The 21094-nt window shown below is 41.4% G+C and overlaps 1 protein-coding gene across 3 annotated transcripts in view; it reads left to right on the top strand.

The window, feature by feature from the left end:
- Positions 1-21094, top strand: part of kcnip3b (Kv channel interacting protein 3b, calsenilin) — a 42659-nt gene that overhangs the window by 12188 nt on the left and 9377 nt on the right. Inside the window, exon 2 of one of the 3 annotated variants that reach the window (XM_085787377.1) lies at positions 3152-3333. In XM_085787377.1, coding sequence (XP_085643503.1) covers positions 3152-3333 — 182 coding nt within the window. Of the gene's footprint in view, positions 1-3151; positions 3334-15635; positions 17293-21094 lie in introns of those variants that run through there. The other 2 variants (XM_085787378.1, XM_085787380.1) reach the window with 2 other exon arrangements.

Consider the following 21094-nt stretch of genomic DNA (forward strand, 5'->3'; position numbering starts at 1 on the left):
GTGTGTGTGTTTGTGTGTGCGCGCTGCTCTCCTCCTCCCATCTCCCTCCTTTTCTCCTCCTCTTTTTCTCTCTGTCATCCTTTGCTTTCCTGTCCTCCCCACAGAGTAAACAGAGCCTCTGTTTGTTCTGTGTTCACCTCTTTCATCTTCCTCCCCACACTCGCTCCAGTGTACACATGCATGTGTGTGCGTTTTCTGCACATTTGTGTATGTGTGTATGTGTTTATCATGCGCTCAGCGGCAGCAGCTTAATAGAGCTTCTGGAGAATCTGACGAGAGACATTCCTGCTCAATCAAATCACATCAGATCAAATTGATGTTTTCTGTAAAAGAAACTGAAATGATGCCAAAATATGATGGAGAGAAAGTGAAAAATATATTAGAATAAAAAACCTCAATGTCAAATTCTTCTCCAACAATGAAAGAAGATAAACACTGAATATAGATGAGTTGGTGGGGAATGGTCTGGCATAGTAAGAGTCATAATAACAAGTTGGAGGTGAATATGAAAATGAACAGAAACAGTCTTTTAATAAAATATATAATAAAATGAAACCTTATCTTAGATATTTCAAGATGTGATGGTGCTTGACTCAGAAATATTAAAGGAACCTCACCTGCGCCCTGATTTCTAAGAAAGCTGTTACGTCTTTGACCGAGTGACGTCCTCACTGACCAACACAGATTAGAACATTTTGTAGATAAAGTCCAAATCAACTGAGCTCCCTCCAAAACTAAAGATAGCTCCCTGTTAGTCTTTTCTCTGTTCCACTCAGCAGCAGCAGATTATGGGCTGATGCATCTGCAGCCAAACTCTTGTAATCCGTCCTCATTAAAAACGTTTCAACACCATATGCTGAGTGAAACGGCTACATGATGCTATCATTGGCTTATGCTACTGTGGGTGTGGGGTGCACAGTCAAACACAGGGATCCGAGAGCTGTTGCAACACTTTTCATTACTGTGGTAATTATTTTTTATTACAGTTTTTCTGAATTGCTAAAACATTCATTCTTGTTGTGTGAATCAGCTGCTCAGTTGTCTGAACTCATCCACTGAATGGAACAACCTTTTGACAAAACCATAAACTATCTTCAGCAAGTAAAACACTATTTGTAGATCTCAGTCATTCCTTTTTGCAAAACTGTAAACACAAGTCTCATGCAATAAAACAAAGTTGTCACTGTGATGCACTTAAGATGCATAATGGTAACAACAAAACATAAACACAAATAAAACACTTGTCATCCGTCAAACACGACTCATAAATGATCACACTTGTTTCTCATGATGGTAAAACCAATATAAACCACTTTAGAATGCAAGAAGACACCGAGTGGTCATTTCTGATGACATTCAGACTACTGTCATAGACCATGTCCTTGTGTATGACGTGACAATGAGGGAGTCAGGCCAAAGGGTCAAACCAAACATCAGTAGATTCTCTGTGTCCATAACCTGGAGATTTAGACAAGACAACAGTCTACTTTACTGTACTGTTTTATCAATGAAAGTTACTATATATACAGTATGTGTGTGTGTGTGTGTGTGTGTGTGTGTGTGTGTGTGTGTGTGTGTGTGTGTGTGTGTGTATATAGGCATATATATATATATATATATACTATATATATATATACAGTATATGAACATTATTTTGCACATTCACTTTGTGTGGAGTTGCCAGACTGCCATACTGGGTTGGGAGGACACCTCTGTTCACACCCCAGCAGGAGAACATTGTAGTTGAGATGGTCCATCAAAACGATGCCATTACACTATGTGAAGTGTAAATAGGACAAATGTAGCATGTGATGTTGATGAAGAGCTGTGGTCCGACCCAGCCCAAAGACCAGGTGAAGCTCAATGACTGCGTGATCAACTAGTCTTTTGATTTTTCTACCCTTTACATTGCATTATCAATTTCAGGATGATGATGAAAATGATTTTTTTTCACAGTATCTATTACTATAGTTGATGTTTGATGAATGCAGAGTAAATGCTAAATCTGCAGAGTTGTGAAATCTTTTTTCCTTTACTTTTGGTGATGCAAAATGCATGTGCTATACCGTAATGTGATCAGCAAACATTTCTCCATGAGCTACCTGCCCTGAACATTGGGTTTTCCATAGTGTGTTGACTGCTCAGCAGTTTTTCTATTTTGACTGATTAGTGCAAGATCTGACAGATTCAGGTAAAACTATTTCGAGGCGATGGTATGGTTTTGCAAAAAGAATCAGAGGTTTTGTGAAAGTAGTGTGAGAAAAGAGTTTTGTGTTTACAATTCTGAGAAAAGGACAGAAGGATTCAAAAAATGTGTTTTAACAATTGTGAAAAACTGTAGTATGACAATGAAGACATTAAAGAAAACATTAGATATCACAACTCTAGCTGTAAAATGGTAAGTGAACTATCCATGGCATCTACAACATGGCCATTTGTGCCAGTGTGTAAAGCACAGCTCAAAGAGAGAGGATGCTGGAGATCCGACCAGTGGCTAAAATGGATGTGGACTTAGACAGAAGTGAGCTCGGATCAAGACTACATTTGCTCCCAAATCTCTGACTGAACCGTCCAGCAGTCTTGTTGCATTATGGGAAATGTATGCATCAGTTTTTGACATGAAAAATAAAAGACAATGTCTCCTGCCCAGCTGTATGTGCTATTAACCAAGTGAAACAATATAATGGTAAGTAGTATTTTTCCGGAGTCAGCTGTGGTTTGGATCAGAATGGCCGTGGGACATAAAGGGAGTGGTTAATGAGATGTCCTGGGAGCGGGTCAGAGTCCTTGTGAAGGTCTGTGCTGGGACATGGGAGGACTGGACACCAGTAATTAAACAGTGAAGTGTGGCTACTGTGAGCTGCCACGTTACATAAACAGGCTCTGAGTGATTGTTGTACAGAAGAACAAGTTTCCTTGAAGAAAGTGTTTCAGTGGAGCAGGCATGAACTGTCCTCAGATAACAATAACCTCATAAAACACCACAGCAGTGAGCTGAACTCTTTCTGAACCTCTCTGAAATATTCCTGAAACACCTCCAGATCGGAGGATAATCATATTTTCCCAGCACACACATAATCTCCAGGTTAATTTGTTTGATTTCCATATCGACCTGAACTCTCCTCTCTCTCTCTCTCTCTCCCTCCCTAAGGTGGATGGCAAGGTGGTTGACGGCAGCCTGCTGGGAGATGCCAACGGCGTGGAGCCAGCGCCGGGCCGGGTGAAGGATTCTGGAAAGTGGCAGAAGCCGCGGTTCTCTCGGAAAGCGCTGATGAAGTGCTGCCTGGTCAAATGGATCATCGCCAGCACACAGCCACAGGACAAAGGTGAGGGGTTGATGTTGAATGAGTGTGATTTGTAAGCTAGACTAACGATGTGGTGAACGCGCAACAAATGTGACTAACAGTATTAGAGTCGATGGTGGAATCGACTGGCTGGACCTCTCCTGGCCTCCTCAGGTCCCCGTGGGCCCCGCCGACTCGGTTGACCCCAGGGTCAAGTACCCAGAGATCATTTAGCTGCGAACACTCATTTATCAAATGTCTCTCCAGCCTCTGTTCACCATTTATATTCTCTACACACACCTGGAATTTTCCGCCTCTACGCCTCCAATCTGATCTTTTTTGCCCTCCACAAGCACACATACACATGCATAGTGGAAAACAACTAGGGAACTCAGTTTAATAAAGCCTACGATCAGCCCAGTGTAGCTGCTAGTGTTTAAACATGGGAGGAAAACATGACATGGGAAACAGGGGAGCAACAACAGTTTTACTATTTTGGTAAAGACCTCCCGACAGGATACAGTACTGGAAGACAAAACTGAAGATCTGGTAAAATCACATTAACAGCAGCATACAGCACACAGGTTGGATCCACCTCAAACTGTAGTTACAGTGGCATGCAAAAGTATGGGCACTCCTGGTCAAAATTTCAAAAAGGCATAAAGTTACAGATGACACATTCACTTTACATTTTAACATTCACTTTACATTTTAAACGATATACATATATATATATATATATATATATATATATACACATAGATTAAATATATATATTTAATCTTTTACATTTTAATAGCCTATTTAATATTTCATCTTTTACATTTTCAAAATGACAGAAAAGGAAAAGGGCCCTCAGCAAAGGTTTGGCCACCCTGCATAGTTAGTACAGCAGCCCCGCCTTTGGAAACTATCACAGTGTGTAAACAGTAAATATCTTGTCTGATACCTTGGTCAAAGTTATCTGAGAGCTCAAGTCTCCTGGGTTTCCATTCTTTTGCAGGCTGCTGCTTTGGTTCCCCTTTTCACTCTGAAACTGCAGAAAACTAAAATAATACACTGATGATGCTTAAAATATTGCAAAAGTGTGTTTCATGTTTAACTTTATGTCTTTTGGAGATCCTTTCATCTCCCACCTGATGAACTGTTCACATTAACAGACATTTTGACCAGGGGTGCCCACACTTTGTATGCCACTGTATTTGATTTTACTATATGTGTGTATACCTCTGATATACACACATACAGTATAGCTGTGCACTTGAGGAAGGTGTGTTCTATTTCTTGACTTGTCTTTATTTTAAATGATATAAAACTTTAGAATGACAGTGGCGGTGTTGAGCCGTCACCTAAGCTACACTCTTGTTCACTGTATTTTCCCCCTACTCCCAACTCCCTGTTAGTGTTTGAAAACACTATTGACATTAGATAGTAATGAAAATGTCTTTGTGCTGTAGGATCGTGTGTGATTGTTCACCATTTTTTACTCTTTGATTGGACAACAGGGAAAATTACATTTGACTCCCAAAAAATCATTACGTTTTTTTTAACATCTCTTCCTTCAAAATGTCAAATTTTACTCCCTTGTTTCCCATTGTCCTTCTTCATTCCCACTGCACCTCCCCCCAGGTTCTAGTCAGTGTTTTAACGGTTCCTGACTCGTATAACACAAATACACATACACTTTTTTCAAAGGTGTTTTCCTGGATCCGTAAGAAGCTTGTGCTGGGCTCTAGTCCTGGTTTGTTGATGGATTTGGTCTCAGTGCTCCACCCAGTGGTGAAGCTGGGATTGTGCACAATTAATCCCTGGCCTGCAGGGACACAGACTCAGAATGAAAGCTCTCCCTGTCTGCCAAGCTCCCAGCATTGTTACCCACTGATGTATGCTTGTAATTATTTCCATCAGGTCACAGCTCTTACCAACTTTTATTTCAGTCTCTTTTCACATTTTGCTGATGTTCCATCACTGATGGAAAACACAAAAAAGGCTTTCTGTAGATACTGTACCTGCTGGAAGGCAGCGTGAACAGAGATGGATTAGTCATGTCTGGTTAAATAACTGGGGAGACTAGAGCCAGCTGTCATAGATTTAGTCATAGTTGCAAGTTAAAGAAGATTGAAAGTACAGAGACATGGTTATTTTGAAAGAAAGGTTATATTCATGAGGAAGCAAACATCATCTAAGGCTGAAAAGAGTTTACATTTTAGAAGTAAATTAGCCTCATGTACCATGTAACGACAGCAGGACACTGGAATGTGAGAGTTCAACTCAGTCGTATTAGATCTGCCCTTGTGTCCTATCACACACACACAAACGTTGTATCAGGTTGGGTTGGCCTCTCCTCCTCCTCTTCCTCCCTTGGCTCCGGCAGCAACACTTCACTAAGTGCTCTTGTTTTTTCAGCTTCACCAGAAAACTTTTCACTTTAGCGGCCCCAAGTGGCTTCATTAGAAAACTGTTTGCATTTTTAAAAGTTAAAAGGACTCTTGCCATCCAAAAACACTGATGCAACAATTGTTTGGGCTGGATGTGTGTGGAGATGCTTAGGCAGGTGCAGACTTGGTCAACTATGGATAGAGTTTTCTGTGTTTTAGAAGAGAAATATTAAGTTTCAAATGTCCTGTGCACCTGAATAACATGTACCCCAGTCTATCTAGTGGACAGTGCTTTTGAAACTGTAGGCATGTGTGCTGGAGCTGCACAACATGTTGGACTGCAGACAGACAACAAGTGTCAAAACGTGCAGAGATGCTGGAGCACATCAGATGCTGCAGGGTGAGTGCATGTTCTGAATCTGCTCATTTGCTCCCTTCATTATTACTAGTGAGCTGAAGAGGCTGTTCTCAGCTGCAAATGTAGTTTCAACTTCCCTGATACACACCAACACTCACCACTGTTTAATAGATTCAGATAATCCTGCAGGTTTTATTTTCTTCAGTTTGCCAAATTGGGTGAAAAAGCTCTTTGTGCAGGTGAAACAGGAGCACAGTGAGTACAAAACAGTCACACACAGAGAAAGAAAAGCAGCGCTGTGATGGGATCTATTTCATCTCAGCGTTGTCAGTGCAAGCCCTCACCTCTGTAATGGCTAGGAGCTAAAAATAGCAGCACAGAGATGGGAGATGTGTATCAGAGAGTGTTGGTGGTGGTGGAGCTCAGGTTGACAGACTGCTGGACATGAGGTGTACAGCTGAGGACAGATGAGGACAGATGTGGACAGGATGAGTGAGGATGCTGTGTCACCAAGGCAGGGGCGTTACTCACCTGCTGTGCAACTAATGATCAACAAATTGATCAGTTATGTTTGCGGTTAATTGATTAACCATGCCCTCATTTTTGTTTCTGGAGACTTAATGATGCATCTTCTAAGAGTCAGTATATTTACATGTGACTGTGGGGGATAAGATGTGGAAGATAAGTAAAGAAATGATTTGCAAAACATCAACAGAACGTGTAGTCTTGTAGGAAGGGGGGGTTCCCATGCACCCGAAATATATATTTTTCGACCTTAGCTTTTTGTAATCCTTAAGGTGTCTAGTAAATGAATTTTGATGATCCCCGCGCCAATTATTGTCCCATGCATAATTTATTTTTGACCATCTTTTGTGGCCATCCTGGATTTCTGACTGTGAAAAATGAAAAATGTAAATCTATATAGCTCCTGAACTATACATCCTACAGAGACAACTGACCCCATTTTCTTTTTGTCTTATGGCATGAGGAATTGGTAGAGATGAAAACTGTCATGATTAAATCATACATGCTACATAAAAACTCAAAAAAACACCAAAAAATGTTAAAACAATGGCAGAATTTTATCACAGGAACTCCTCCTCCATGCACCTCATTGACATTTTTTTCTAACTTTTATATTTTTACAATCTTCAAGATGTCTTGTAAACAAATGTTGATGATCCCAACCTGAAATATTGTCCCATGTTTTTGTTTTAACATTTCAACAATGGGACAATAATTGGCGCAGGGATCATCAAAATTCATTTACTAGACACCTTAAGGATTACAAAAAGCTAAGTTGGAAAAATATACCTTTCGGGTGCGTGGGAACCCCGCCTTCCTACTAACTAGACTAATGCAAAGACATTTTCTTGGCTGCTTCAGTCCTAACTGTCTCAGAGAGATGAGGTTGTGTTGGTTTCAGGATTCCAGGGTTAAGCTCCAACCTTCACCAATTTGTTCAGATTTTTCCTCCTGCTCTGTGTAGTGTAGGCTACTGTACCCCTTATCAACGCCACCTAATGTTACACCTGTGTTTTGTTGTGTAATACTGTGAATTATATAATAGTTGACGTCGCTACTGTCACTTTTCTGTTGCAGCAGTTTGTATGTTCAATTATACTATATATCTAATAATAGGTGAATGTGCCATTATGCATGTGCAAACTCTCACAGTGCATCCTTAATATAAACAGACTTAGGTGGTGGAGAGGAGAACATGTTCTTTGTATGATCCTTATACTCACACCCTGTTGAGTAGGTGATCTAATTAGATTTTTGCATGCCTGTGAGAAATAGGCCTATAACATTTTTGAAAACTTGCATTTGCCCTCCTGATGATAGGCTACACGGACAGGAGTCAAAGTGCCTTGCTTTTACACAAAGTGTCACAATATTGGTTCAGTTTGGAGAGCAAAATAGAACAAATTATTTTCTGACTGGAAGGTGTCCAGGGCCAACACTTAATACAACAGATTACACAGTCTATCCTTATTAATTGTTTAATAAATAATTTTCTGTTGATTGTGTCAGTGTTAATTAATGAGTTCCACTCTAACCCTGAAGTGCAGAGGCGGTCAAACAAACAGCCTTCTGTGCTACATGAGTATAGTTTTCACTTGATGGAGACATTACACTCAGTACACAGTTTAATCTTCAGACAAAGTAACTTGCTAAGAGTCTGAAGAGTCAGATAATGAGGCCATAAAAGAGACAAACCGGGGAGATAGGAACGAGGGTAATATGAAAAGTGTAACATGAGTCGGATTAGATATGGAAGCGAGACAAAGAGGGGAGGGGGGAGGAAGAAGAGCGGTAAGATTTCTTCACTGAACTATCATTGCTACGCTGGCTCGTGTCTGTGCGTCTTGTGTCTGCCACAGAAAGTGAGCCGAACTTCAGAGGGCGAGCGCGTCCCGGTGACCGTGCAGCACCGCGGCCTAATGAAGGGTGAAACAGGAGCAGTGTTAACAAGTGTCAGTGTAGTGTGTGTTGTTGTTTGTCAGGGTCGGTCATATGAAACGACAGCGACCAGAGCGTCAGGACACACCAAAAAGCAATTCAATTCAACTTGCAGGAGCAGGCAACAAGGGTAAAGGAGGGAGAAACAAGTGAAAGAGGAGGATGAGATGAGGGAGGAGTGAACATCACCTGTATGCAAACTGGGGCACCAGTTTAAAAAGGAGTGTCGTCCAAGGGGAACAGGCAGCGTCGCCTGAAAGGAAAGAAAATCAAAGACTGAAGTACTTTTTCTGCAAGTTTTTTTTACAGTTTTTGGGTGAAGCACTTTTTCCTTTTTTTTTTTTTTTTTTTTGGAGACACTGTATTTTCCTGTTTTTGAGGTCAAAGTTTAGACAATGAATCCGTGCAGGGCACAGTGTGAGAAGGAGATCGCCAAACTGCTGCGCTGCTTCTTTGGCTTCATCACTGGGACGGTGGTTCAAGGTATTCTCTCTCATTCATGGAAACTGTACTTTTGTCCACAGAACATTAAGGTAGATGTCTATTTGCTGCTGCTGGATCTATAGAGAGTGTCAAGAAAATATGTGTAGATACACCTTACTGTTATAAGCATCCTGCATACTTACTGTCTACCTCCTTATTTAATGACTGAACCACTACTCAAGATGCTGAATTTACTTTCTATGCCATGTAATTCAACTACGGCACCATGTTTTAGTACTTTGAGTTACTTTGCAGCTGTAAATTAATAACACAAAGTATCAACTGACTAATGTCTGACTGTCAGCTACAACTGTCAGATTAACATCAACATTTAAAATCATGTGAAACATTTGTTAAATATAATACAGAACCTTGCTCAGTGTCGGTTTGCGTCCTTTGTCATATTTTGTGAGTTAAGATTTCCACCAAACTTTTCCCCTCTCAACTCATCAGATGGTCTCAGTGGACGGACTGGTCTGTTCACTTTTTTTTTTCTACCACTGTCCTTCTTGAGTTAGACCGTGCGTCCTCCTGTTCATCATTGATTAGATGTAAGTCTATCCTCCGTCCTCCTCCTGTGTCCTGTCCTCTCATCCAATGACCACACGGATACTGAGCTGAATCAGCACAGTCTCCCTCTGTCTTCCTGTCCCCACTGTTTCCTCTTTATCTCCATTTATCCATATCTCTTCACTGTTGTCTGTAAATGTTGATCCCTTCTGTCTGAAATCTCCTGCTGCTCTCCTAAAGTGTGTGCAGGCTGCAGACTGATTGGGACACCTCCGGGTGCAGTGTTTGCTTGTCCTCTTTTACAGTAAAGAGTCGCAGTGAGACAAGACTTGATGATAAATGTTCACTGCAGGTGATAAACTGGCCTCTTTTGCTCACTCGCTTTGTTTAGCCTCTCTGCATTGTGCCACCTCCCAGTCTGAATCTCCAGAATGGACTCCTGCTCAGGTAGGCATCCAGGTCACCACTGATCCATTAGCAAAACCTAATTCTGCCCACAGCGTGGAAGAGTGAGGGTAGAGTAAAAAGAGATATTTATGCGTTGGATAAAAAGAAATGAGAGCTGTAAAAAAAAAAAAAAGGGCAAGCCAGGGCAAAGAGGAGAGGAGAAAAATGAGCTTTGATTAAGAAGTCCCTGCTTTAATTACGCAGCTAAGACTGGCTTTGAACCTGCCTGGCTGAGGTGGGTTTATGAAAGGGAGATTATCTCTTATGGAAGTGAGACTGGGGTTGGTTTTAAGTGGAACAAATTCAGCGGTAGAACATGTAAAGCAGAGACAGCAGCAGTGGGAAAAGCAGTTTTTTTTAACCTGCCTTTAGACCAACACTTGACCAATTTCTGCAGCAGCTTTTAGTGAAGAGGCCTCTCGGCTAATAAGGATGTCTGCAGTGTTGTTTACTGCATTCACAGAGGGCAGTGTGTTTATACAGGAGGAAAAGTTTGCCTGTTTGGTCCCTGGGGCAGGTTGTTAGGGAAGATGTGAGCATTAAACAGACATGGAGGTTGTAATGTGTTTGGTCCCAGAAGCTCGAACCACAGTAAGAGGTACTTGAACTCACCATGCAGGCTGCCACCTGTGTATCGTTATACTATACACTACAGAGAGTCACAGGCAGGCTTCAGTGCTGCAATATTATATTTCTTTGAAGCTTGCTTTTCTCCATGTATTGTATGCGTTGTTACTAATCAATCACTTCTTGTGAAACACAGACAGTGATGATGTGACAGACCACAGAGCAGCTGAGTAAGCTCATATATGGTCTTGGAATAGTCTGAAATATTTGATCTGTTCTCTCAAGTTTCATATCAGCGTCTTCCCTGTTGTGGACTGACTGTGTGGTCGTTGGCTCTGTCGTGCTGCTTAGTGTCCATCGCCCTCTAGTGGTCAATGGGGATAGCACATTGTTAGTCTTGAACTGATGATTTTCTTTATCCTCAATTTAATTATTCAGTCACCAGGGAATCAGTCAATCAATACAATTAATTTACCTAATTTAAGCATAAGTTGTTGTGGATTGTTAAAGGAATAGTTGTACATTTTCAGAAATGTATCTTGTCTTGTGAAGAGATAGATGAGAAAACAATATTAACAGTGTACAACGGAGATTAAAAATATATTTCATTAATTCCTTTAGTGAGTGTATTCAAACATCACGACCAAAAAGTATTAGTTCACTCTTCGCTAGTGTGTGAATATCATTAGATTCACTCCTAGATAGAAGGGAAGCATATAGTTTATAATAACCCTGTTTTTCTCTGTCACTTTTATTACACTATGATATAGTGCAGATATTACAATGAAAATAATTATTGTCTTCATTTCACTCTCACAACAGTGTTGATCCTTTTGTTGTTGTTGATAGTTTTTGTATCATAGCATTATGCTCTACTTGTGGCTAAGTACCAGCCTGTTCTCATGTTTGTGTTGTCAGTTTTTTTTCCTAGTCACCAACAAACTATCACATGAATCTTAGATAGAGAAAGAATTTATGCCTTTCTGTGTTAAATATGTGGAACAAAGGAACAGGTTCAACAGACTGCTGGTAAAGAGTGGAGCTCAGCTTGCTGCTGTGTGGCTCACTTCCCATGGTTAATGAAACATTAGTAGAGAAGGAAGGTTTTTACATTGCATGGATTACAAATGCAGAGATTGGACTGATAACCAGGATGTGGGCAAAACCATTGATGACACAATTTGTCATGGGACCTGTGGTTTCTCTTGAAAATCAGGGAGGTTTTCTTTTGAACAGCTGCTGCTGCTGCAGTTGATGGGAAACTATCTCAAAATATGGACAGTAAACCCCAGGAACATCATGTTTCATTTCTCTCTTTTTTTTGACCAATGACAGAGACACTGAGTGATTCTAGCAGCTATAGTGGAATATCTGAGCTGACCCAGACATGGCACCATGTCTTCAGCTCTCAACACAGTAACTCATCTTTCAAACATATACCTGCCCAATGCCCATTACTGAAAGTAAAATGTCAGTTCACAGCTAGCTTGGTTACTGTAACAGTTCTATATGAATAAGTCAACAAATCATTAAAATATAATAAAATATAAGAAATAAAATATCTGATAAAAAGAGAATCTATGGATAAAACTCAGATACAGATATTTCAGGAATAGATATAAGGTGCTTGTCAATTTGTTTTGTTACAAATTAGACAAAATGATGAATGTGTCTATCGAACTACAGTTCCACAGCAGAAACAGATATTTTGGGGAGAATTTGGGGTTTTCTAAATTTTAATTTTCTTCACTTGGCAGACAGTGTCAATTACAAGTGAGGTAACTGGTTGCCTCGGGACACTTTAGCTGGAGGACCAGTTTTGCCTCCACAGGGTAGGCTACAGGTTCCCAGAGAAACGATACAGGCAGTGACAGATGAGTTTGTCCATTCGGCTGCAGCCTTGAGAGATAAGGCACAGTTTGTTTGGGTTTGAAGAAGCACACAGGAGTGCGAATTTATAAAACCTCCCAGTCTATCAGAATGATATAGTGGATAGGATTTATAGTCATGTTTCCATGTGGAGAACAATTGGATGAGAGGAAGGGAGTAAGACTGAGAGTGTGGAGGTGTGATGTGTGTGATGTGAAAGGTCAGAAGCTGTTTGATCCCTGCCTCTTTTCAACTCTCTCTCTGTGACGTGGTGTCACAAAACTCAAACAGATTTTCAAAGGTGACATCTGGCAAAAGCACAAGTATCCCACATGCACACACACCCTTTCCATAGTGTTGGGCAGTTGCTCTCGTCAGTACTTGAGATTCAGACTTTGAAGCTTTGCTCATGTACCCTCTTTCAGCCTGAGCTTATAGAGCCTGGAATCAAACTCAGCTGCTCAGTCATTTCAACCATTCTGTTAGCATTGATCTCCATGACTGAGCTTTCACATTTAATCTTCTGAAGTTTGGATCTTGGCTGGATCGCTCCATCTCTTCGGGGGTCCTGTGCAGTGTCCAGAGCATCTCAGAGCAGCTTGTTAGCGGAGCTGCTAGCCTTGTTGGTGTGGCAGTTGATCTCCACTATGGGAGCTGTGATGGCTGCTCTGTCTGTGGAGGCCAGGAGGCGCCTGTCCCGCCCCAGCTGCCTGTCTCACTGTGGCCACAGCGCAGCCAGGTACCATCGCTCAGGTAGGAAGTCAGATTTCACCTGCACATTATGAGCTATCATCACTCTATCACTCCACTCTAATTTCAGAGTTTCAAGGTTCATGGTTCTGGATTTGATTCCTGGGCCTCGGACCTTTCTGTGTGGAGTTTGTATGTTCTTCCCGTGTCTGTGTGGGTTCTCCAGCTTTCTTCCACAGTCCAAAGACATGTACACTTGGTTTAATGGTGACTCTAAATCACCCATCGGTGTGAATATGAGTGTGTGTTGTCTACATGTCGGCCATGTGAGGGACTGGTGTCCTGTCCATGGTGGACCCATATGAACTAGCTGGGATTGGCTCCTGCGCTTGCCTTCTTCCTTTTCTAGTAAAATCCTCCAGAAACCTTTGTGAGTTGTCTGCAGCTTGAATTGTTGAAGCCCTCGTGTGTTAGATTTATCACTGGATAAAAAAGCAAACTGCGTTCAAACTGAGAATAGACTTATTATCCATAATTTTAAACTGGTCTCTATGCACTCATAAATGTTTTAGTGTCATTTGAGTGTGTCTTTCTCTCTGACTGTGGTGTGGACTGATGATCTTTGCTGATGTGTCTAACGGCAAAGAAACAATCTCCTATCTCCCTATTTACTGACTGTTGTGTCAGCATGCAGGGCAAGCATACCTTTTAAAAACCTGTTAGTATCCTAATGGCCTGCCCAGAGGAACCAACACACACACAGACACACACACCACGAAAGCTCTATACCCTAGCTTCAATATGCAAGTAAACAAACTCAAAGCACATATTGTAAATAGACACTAGTAGACCTACACATACTGTATATTACCTCCGACACCTTACATGCATGGTATGTGACCACTCGATCCAAAACTCCACTGAAATGTAACTTTGACCTTCAGGATGTAAAGATCATCCCCGGCCACTGAGTGTTGTTTATTAAAGGGATAGTTGCAGAGACTGCTTGCTGAAAAACTGCACATCAGTGGTTTTGCATGAATTTACCTCTAAAACAACTCTGTCTCGTAACGTTCTGTTATTATCTCATAGCGTGGTGATTGTGCAGGTCACAACTTGTCCACCAGGGCGTTTTGGAGTTGTTGGATTGTGTATTTGATTGAGTTTGATGAGGGAAACCAAGAAATTCCATTAGCCTCCATAGCGTAGCTCTGAGCAGCTCACGGCTCTGCTCCGCCGTTCTAAAAACAGCTTGCACCAACAATTAAAGTTAACGAACCTACTGCTATGACTATATGGATTATGGCAATGGGCCAATTTGCCAAAAATGTTGAACTATCCCTTTAAGCAGCAGCAGCAGGACAGACTGAAGATAGAGTAGTGATAATATGATGAATGGTTGACTCACAAATTTGACTTTTTTCCTCTAAAATCGTACAGAGAGGACAAAGAGGGGTTAACTACACTGCAGCCACCACCACCACCTCACCACAAACATATTGATTTCTCTCACTGTAGCCTCCCATCTGCATCTCCTATCTCAACCAAGTCAATCCATTAACACACACACACACACACGCACACGCACACATGCACATATCCTTTCGCTTATCATGTCTTGATGCATTAGCAAGTGCAGAGTCATCAGTTATCCCCCCTTGACCTGCTAAACAGACCACACACAGTAATAATATTTTTCAATGTCATCCCTTTCAAACTGTTGCACATACCCACATGTATTACTGTAATTATATACAGTTGTATATGTATGTATTTTAACATACAGGCTTCTTCTTCATTCAAACGCGAGATGGTTTGCAGAGAAAAGATAAATATAGATGAAAGCAGAGGGACTGTGGAGGAGTTGAAGAGTGGAGGAAGTGGGGTGTCCCTCCTATTAGATCTCAATGTGTTTGTGTGCATGCACATATCTGAGTAACAGGGGCAGGACCTGAGTTTTCTCCATTAAGAGCGGTGTCATCACCATGGCTGCTCTCTCAATAGGGTCAAAAAGTGACTGTGGTAGTTGGCTTATAAGTGTCATATTTTGACTCCTGAGCTCAGGTACAGGGCCTCATTGTGAGGTAACTGCCACCTATTTCTTCTTGGAAACTATATCAAATGACTACACAAAGAGACACAACAATAGACACAAGCTGAGATGTAATCTGACAGGAGTGAGACACAAAACAACTTAAAAATAGATGCTAAATGACCACAAAGAGATGCAAAATGACTAATACTAGAAATAAATTGATGCAAGAAGTAGGGCAAAGCAAACACAAAAATAGGCAAAACAACTTTAAAGACAAAAAAATGACCACAAAGAGATACAAAATGATCACAGGGATCACGAAAAGATGCAATACAAAACACAAAGCCCCTGGATACAGAGAGAGAAGACAAAGAGGTGGATGTGGTGGGGAAGGAAGGAAGGAAGGAAGCGACAGTTTTTAGAGGAAAGAAGAAACCGAGCACAGGAGGAGAGAAAGTCTGCGGTTGGCCAAAGTTATGGAATGACGGAGACGGCAGGAGGAGGAGGTGGCAAGCCCCGGGGTGCAAAAGCCAATCAGATGGACTGACGAAGAGGAGTGCAGTGGTGGAGTAAGGAGAGACCACAAGAAGGACAAGATGGGTGGACGGTTTAAGGTGGACAGGGCACTGTGGTTTTAAACCTCAGCTGGGGCGAGGAGTGGCTGAAGGAGTCAAGGGGAGGCGAAGTTGCAACTAGAAACAGCAACAGATACATTCAGAGAGCGGCAGAGACCAGGGAGTGATGGCAAAGTATGTGGGGAGGAGGTAGACAAGGGGGGAGGAGGTTTCATTCCTCACAGCCTCTCTCAGTTTCTCAGGATTTCCCTCAGTGGACGCTGCTGCTACTGTTGCCGCCGCCGCCGCCGCCGCTCTAAGTGCCTTGTCTCCAGAGCCACACTCTTCCATATCTGGACCTCGATTGGGACGGACAGTGAAGTGGACTGAATCAACAACACTGAGCCTGAACTGAACTATCTGTGAGTCAGTCCTGAGAGGTGTTGGTTGGACCACAGGATTACCAAGAGAGACACAGCAGGACAAGAGGTTACTTGGCTGGTTTAAAGCGTCACGCGTCCCATAAGTAAATACAAGATACATTTATTTAATTGTTTGCACAGCACAGCTTTGTGCTACCAAGTTTTCACTTTGCATGAAAGTCTGCTGTTTTGTGTTGACTAGCAGGTCTATTTTAGGAGATTATCTCATCCTGATTGTTACTGTGAATGTTGTTGCAGATTGAGTAGAGAGAGTGGAGATAGACGTATCGCCCTCAGCCTGCAGATACAGATCGTCCGTTGCATGCTCTAGAGCTGAGGTTTCATAAACTACTGGTGTGGTTGGCGATATAATGGGGTAATTCATCTACCATTGCTAATGCTGTTTTGCCATTGTATGCCCTGGAAGATGAGAAGACTCAAGTATTTCATGTTCTGCTTCCTGTTGTTTTGTATTTCTGTAAGTCAGTTGCATTTATCCAGACTTTCTCCCACCTAAATGGAGCAACATTATGAACATGGACACAAAGCCTGCACCGAAATCTTTGCTTTTATCAAATGACGTTTTCATATAAAACCACAATGTGAATAATGAGTGAAAGCTATGACGTGAGGACAGATAATAGCTGTTTGGATTAAGAGGACTTGCAGTAACTTGTGTCTTTGCCAGTCCGGACTTCTGAGTGTACGTGCGGGAAGAAAGTCTGAAAAGTGACTCTAAACGTCTCCTTTAATGCACTGTGATAAATGGCTGATGACACAACCCCCATTTTCCCTCATGGGTCCAGAGAGGGAAGTTTTCCATATATGTCGACTTCCACATATTTTCCACTTCAGCATCAGTGTTGACATTGGAGCAGCCTTCATCCAGCTTGCTGGCCTCGTTCTCATGCTTTGTCCTGGGCCTGGAAACAAACCCATGCAGTCACCACCCGCCACCCAGATTGGTTCCTGTCACATCTTGGCTCATCTCTGCTGAAAGCCCTTGTTGTGGACTGCCTTGGCCCAGCGTTACCCAGGCCAGCCTGGGCTTCCCGTCCTCGCCCCCCGAGGCCAGGCCTTACTGTGCAGGCTGGAGCCCTGAGCAGGCTCCCTCCTCTCTGCAGCCATGGGGATTCAGGGGATGGAGCTGTTTGCCATCGGAGTGGTCATCATCCTCTTCATGGCAGTTCTCAAGCAGTTTGGCATCCTGGAGCCCATGTCCTCATTTGAAGGTAAGGGCCCACCTGAGGCCCCTGTGCTGGTTAACGGATACCTGCAGTTTGCAGTTTGCACTATGCACATACAGTACATACGATGACTCACTTTATGCACTGACTGTTTTAGAGACTTTTTTTTTTTTGTGATCAAATGTTTATTTAACAAGAATACAAGTTACAACCAAAAAACATGACTCATTAATAAAATAATAAACCAAACCAAAGGTGCATAAAAATGATAAATAAATACAATTATTTGTTTTAGAAACATTGAATGGTTTATTAACATGACACTGGGAACAACAGTTGGTTCTTGGCTCACCATCACCATGACAGCAGTGTTAGCCAGTCAAACTGGGTGGTGTCACACCATAGAGACAAAGAACTAGATGGTCATCCAGGTGTGAGGAGTACTTGTGATCAGTCTGTATTGTCCCTGTTAAAATACATTTATAAAATGAGTAGTGTAAAAGTGGTTAATGAGCCATGTAAAAAACAATGTTCTCGATTTGAATCTGACAAAGAATCATCATGTTCCATTGTTCCCTGTCAACTCTCTGCCAGTGATCAAGTAAACAAATACAAATCCATCCGTCCATCCATCCATCCACTGCTTATCATCTGTCCATACAGGTCAACAGTCAAACAAAATAGAATAGATATAAAATGCTAAAGATTAGCTGAAATGTATGTTTAATATTTGTAATTGCAGTATTAAATCTGCACTGCCGGTAAACCTATGTATGGCAACAGACTGGAAAAAGGTTAATGGGATGTTTTATTTGGCCTACGAAGGGATATACCATAAAACATTGATGGGCCAATTGACTGTGTGCATTTGGGACTGTAAAAGAGACATCAGATACTGCTCTTTGACTGATGCAGTTCCCTTTGATTAAAGGTTTGGGCTGAAGGCCAGCCAGTCAGAGTGGCCTGCAGTCAGTTTGCCAAGACGATTACAGCAGGAAGGCTCCAGTCGGCACATTAGTGGTTCTCTCATGGCCCAGCATGATAAGTAATAAATTCAACAAAACATCAGTAATGCCCTTTCATAATTTATCATTCCTCTCAATCTCTCCAATCTTCGGTTCTTCCAATAGCAACACCATCCCTCCTCCTCCTCCTCCTCTTCCTCTTCCTCCTCCTCCTCCTTATCCTGCCCTGGCAGGGCCTACACCTTGGTTTAGCATTACTTCACATCAATTATACATGCAGTATCGAACAGGCTTTCTCTGAGATCGCCTAAATATGGAGCCTGGAGTACTCCTCTAGGACCCTGAAGGGCAGTAGCCTCCAAATTTCTCCTCATGTGTCTCCTTCCTCCTTTTGCCACTTCATCTTCTCCCAGTGGGACTAATTTACCAAATACAGTTTCATTAACTCACCTGCTTCAGCATCTTCTCAATATCTTTATCATGTGTAACTATTTGATATCATGAGTTGAAGGCGTGAAATTCCACATGTCGTACTCTCTTGCTGACCAGTGTTATATAGAAATAGATTTAAAACAGGTCTTGTTTGAGGTGCACATATTCTTTGGTAGTATATTCTTCAGCTGGAGGTAAAAAAAAAAAAAAAGATCAAACTGGTTGCCAGTCTTCTGAGCTTGTAAACAGCTACAAAAATGTAGCTATGGTGCTACGGACAGAAAGATATGTTTCAGATATGAGCTTCTTGTAGTGTTGTTGTTGGTATCAACTCCATCAAAGGCACATTTCCCCTCGAAATTAAAAACTATTCAATCATCCACAAAAGAGGGAATCAAAACAAAGCGTTGCAGTTTCCCGTCTCCCATAAATCAACTCATGACCCTTCAGATTTATGTTGTGACCCACTGGAGGGCCCTGACCCGGCTTGGAAACCATTCTTTGTATATGAAGTTCACAACATTAAAATACAGATACAGATCGACAAGAAACACCAACAAAGGTTTATGAATGTAATGTAGAATGTAAGCTACTGGGAGCAGCCCTGCTTAAAACATCAGCCTGGTGATGATCACAGTAGTTCTTAAAGCTCTCGTTGTGGTGCTGGGCACATAGGAGCCATTTTTAGTCACTTGTTTCTTGTCTGTTGAAGGTACAGTTATATTTTCCTTGTTTGTAAAACCTAGATTTTTTTTTTTTTACTTTTGTACTTTTATTTAATGTGTGGATTCTTTATTCTTCAAAGCAGCAGACTATTTTATGAGAGCTTCACTTCAGGGTGCTGAGGTCATGTGCTTAGTAATATTTCTGGGAATATAAGAGGATGTTATGTCTTGAAGAAGAGATGACATCATACAACTACAGTAACACCTTTTTCGAAATTGAACAGTTTTGCATGAAAAATCATATTTCATTTCCTGTTTATCTACAAACTGACAGATAACTTATCATTTCATCTCGATCTACAGTTACAATTAGTCAATTAAACTTGATATTTATTTCCTCTACAGACCTATTTACTGTCAGACTGTAAGTTGACATCAAAATATAAAACCTGTATAATGTGCATGGGTGTGTGCGTGTGTATGTGTGTTTAAAATAAGATGCAGTAACAGCCCCTAAAAATGTGGTTTTGCTGACCTCTGGTGGTTAAAGTTTGTATGTAATGCTGCCCTTCAGCCTGCTGTGAAGTTACTCCTAACACCAGACAGAACAGTTTCAGTCTGTGGACTTAGGACACTGAACATACACTCTTGCATTTAATTTGTAAGGGAATTGTGGTCCAGTTAAGATAAGACTTTATTGATCTTATGGGTCCAGTGTCATGTGTCAGACTTGAAACCTCAACTACTGTACACAAACACAGAGCATGGTGAACGGGAGACATCAAGCTGTTAAACTTTTAAACATCTACATATCCATTCTGGAGGACATAGAGTAGTAAATGATTATTATAGTAATCAGGCAGATGTAATAAAAAAACATATCAAACAAATTACATAATAAAACTTACAGTAAATTGTAATATCCATCTTAATGTGAACTCAGATAGTGGTACATGAGATGCCTTCTGTCAGTCAGCAGGCCAGTAAGGTCTGCTAGTTTATTTGTTGCATTATTTATATCATCAGCTTTGAAGAAATTATCCTACACATTCTGTTTTACAAAAGAAATACACAGCTTCACTCTCACTGTGTGTGTACAGACTTGTGTTTGGGGTAAGTGATCTGATCTCAGATGAAGCCACCGGCCTTTGAACGTTGTTTCAGTCTGGTCCTCTCTGTTCTGATGTCGATTTTGGGTTCGGTCCAGCCTGGTCCTATTTTTGGACGGCATCAATGCCATGAGGTAGCCTTGTCTGTAGAGATGTATAAGCCCTATTCTGAGACTCTGTGATACCGATATCTGGTATTTTGTCTCCGCATTTGACTCGTGCAGGATATTTTAGTGAGTCACATCAATAAACTGAACAGAGAGATGGGAAGGAAAGGAATCGTTTCATTCAACTTATTGCACATCTGCATTTATGGATCTTTGCATCCTGGCATCTCTAAAGTTAAGTACTAATGGGTGGCATTTATGTCATGAGTAAGGCCTGCGTGCCTTCCTCGAATCTATGCTATTGTATTTTGTAATTGAAATTGTACTCTTTGTATGTGTTTGTATTTTCTCCTCTGCCACATACTGTCTCTTAGTAATTACCTGAGTTTCCCTGGAACCCATCTCACCTGTTTATAGCTTCCTGATTATTGTTTGCTTACTGTTTATTGTCAGCCTGTTTCCTGTAGTTTCCTTTTGCCTGTACCCCTGTTTATCCATTCACCTGCTGTTAACCAGGTTTTGTTCACCAATCACTTCTGTTAACCAGAACAATTTTATTACTCTCTTTT

The sequence above is a fragment of the Trachurus japonicus genome, chromosome 9 (assembly GCF_045865225.1).
Source record: "Trachurus japonicus isolate A0001 chromosome 9, Traja_1.0".
Classification (NCBI taxonomy): Eukaryota; Metazoa; Chordata; class Actinopteri; order Carangiformes; family Carangidae; genus Trachurus; species Trachurus japonicus.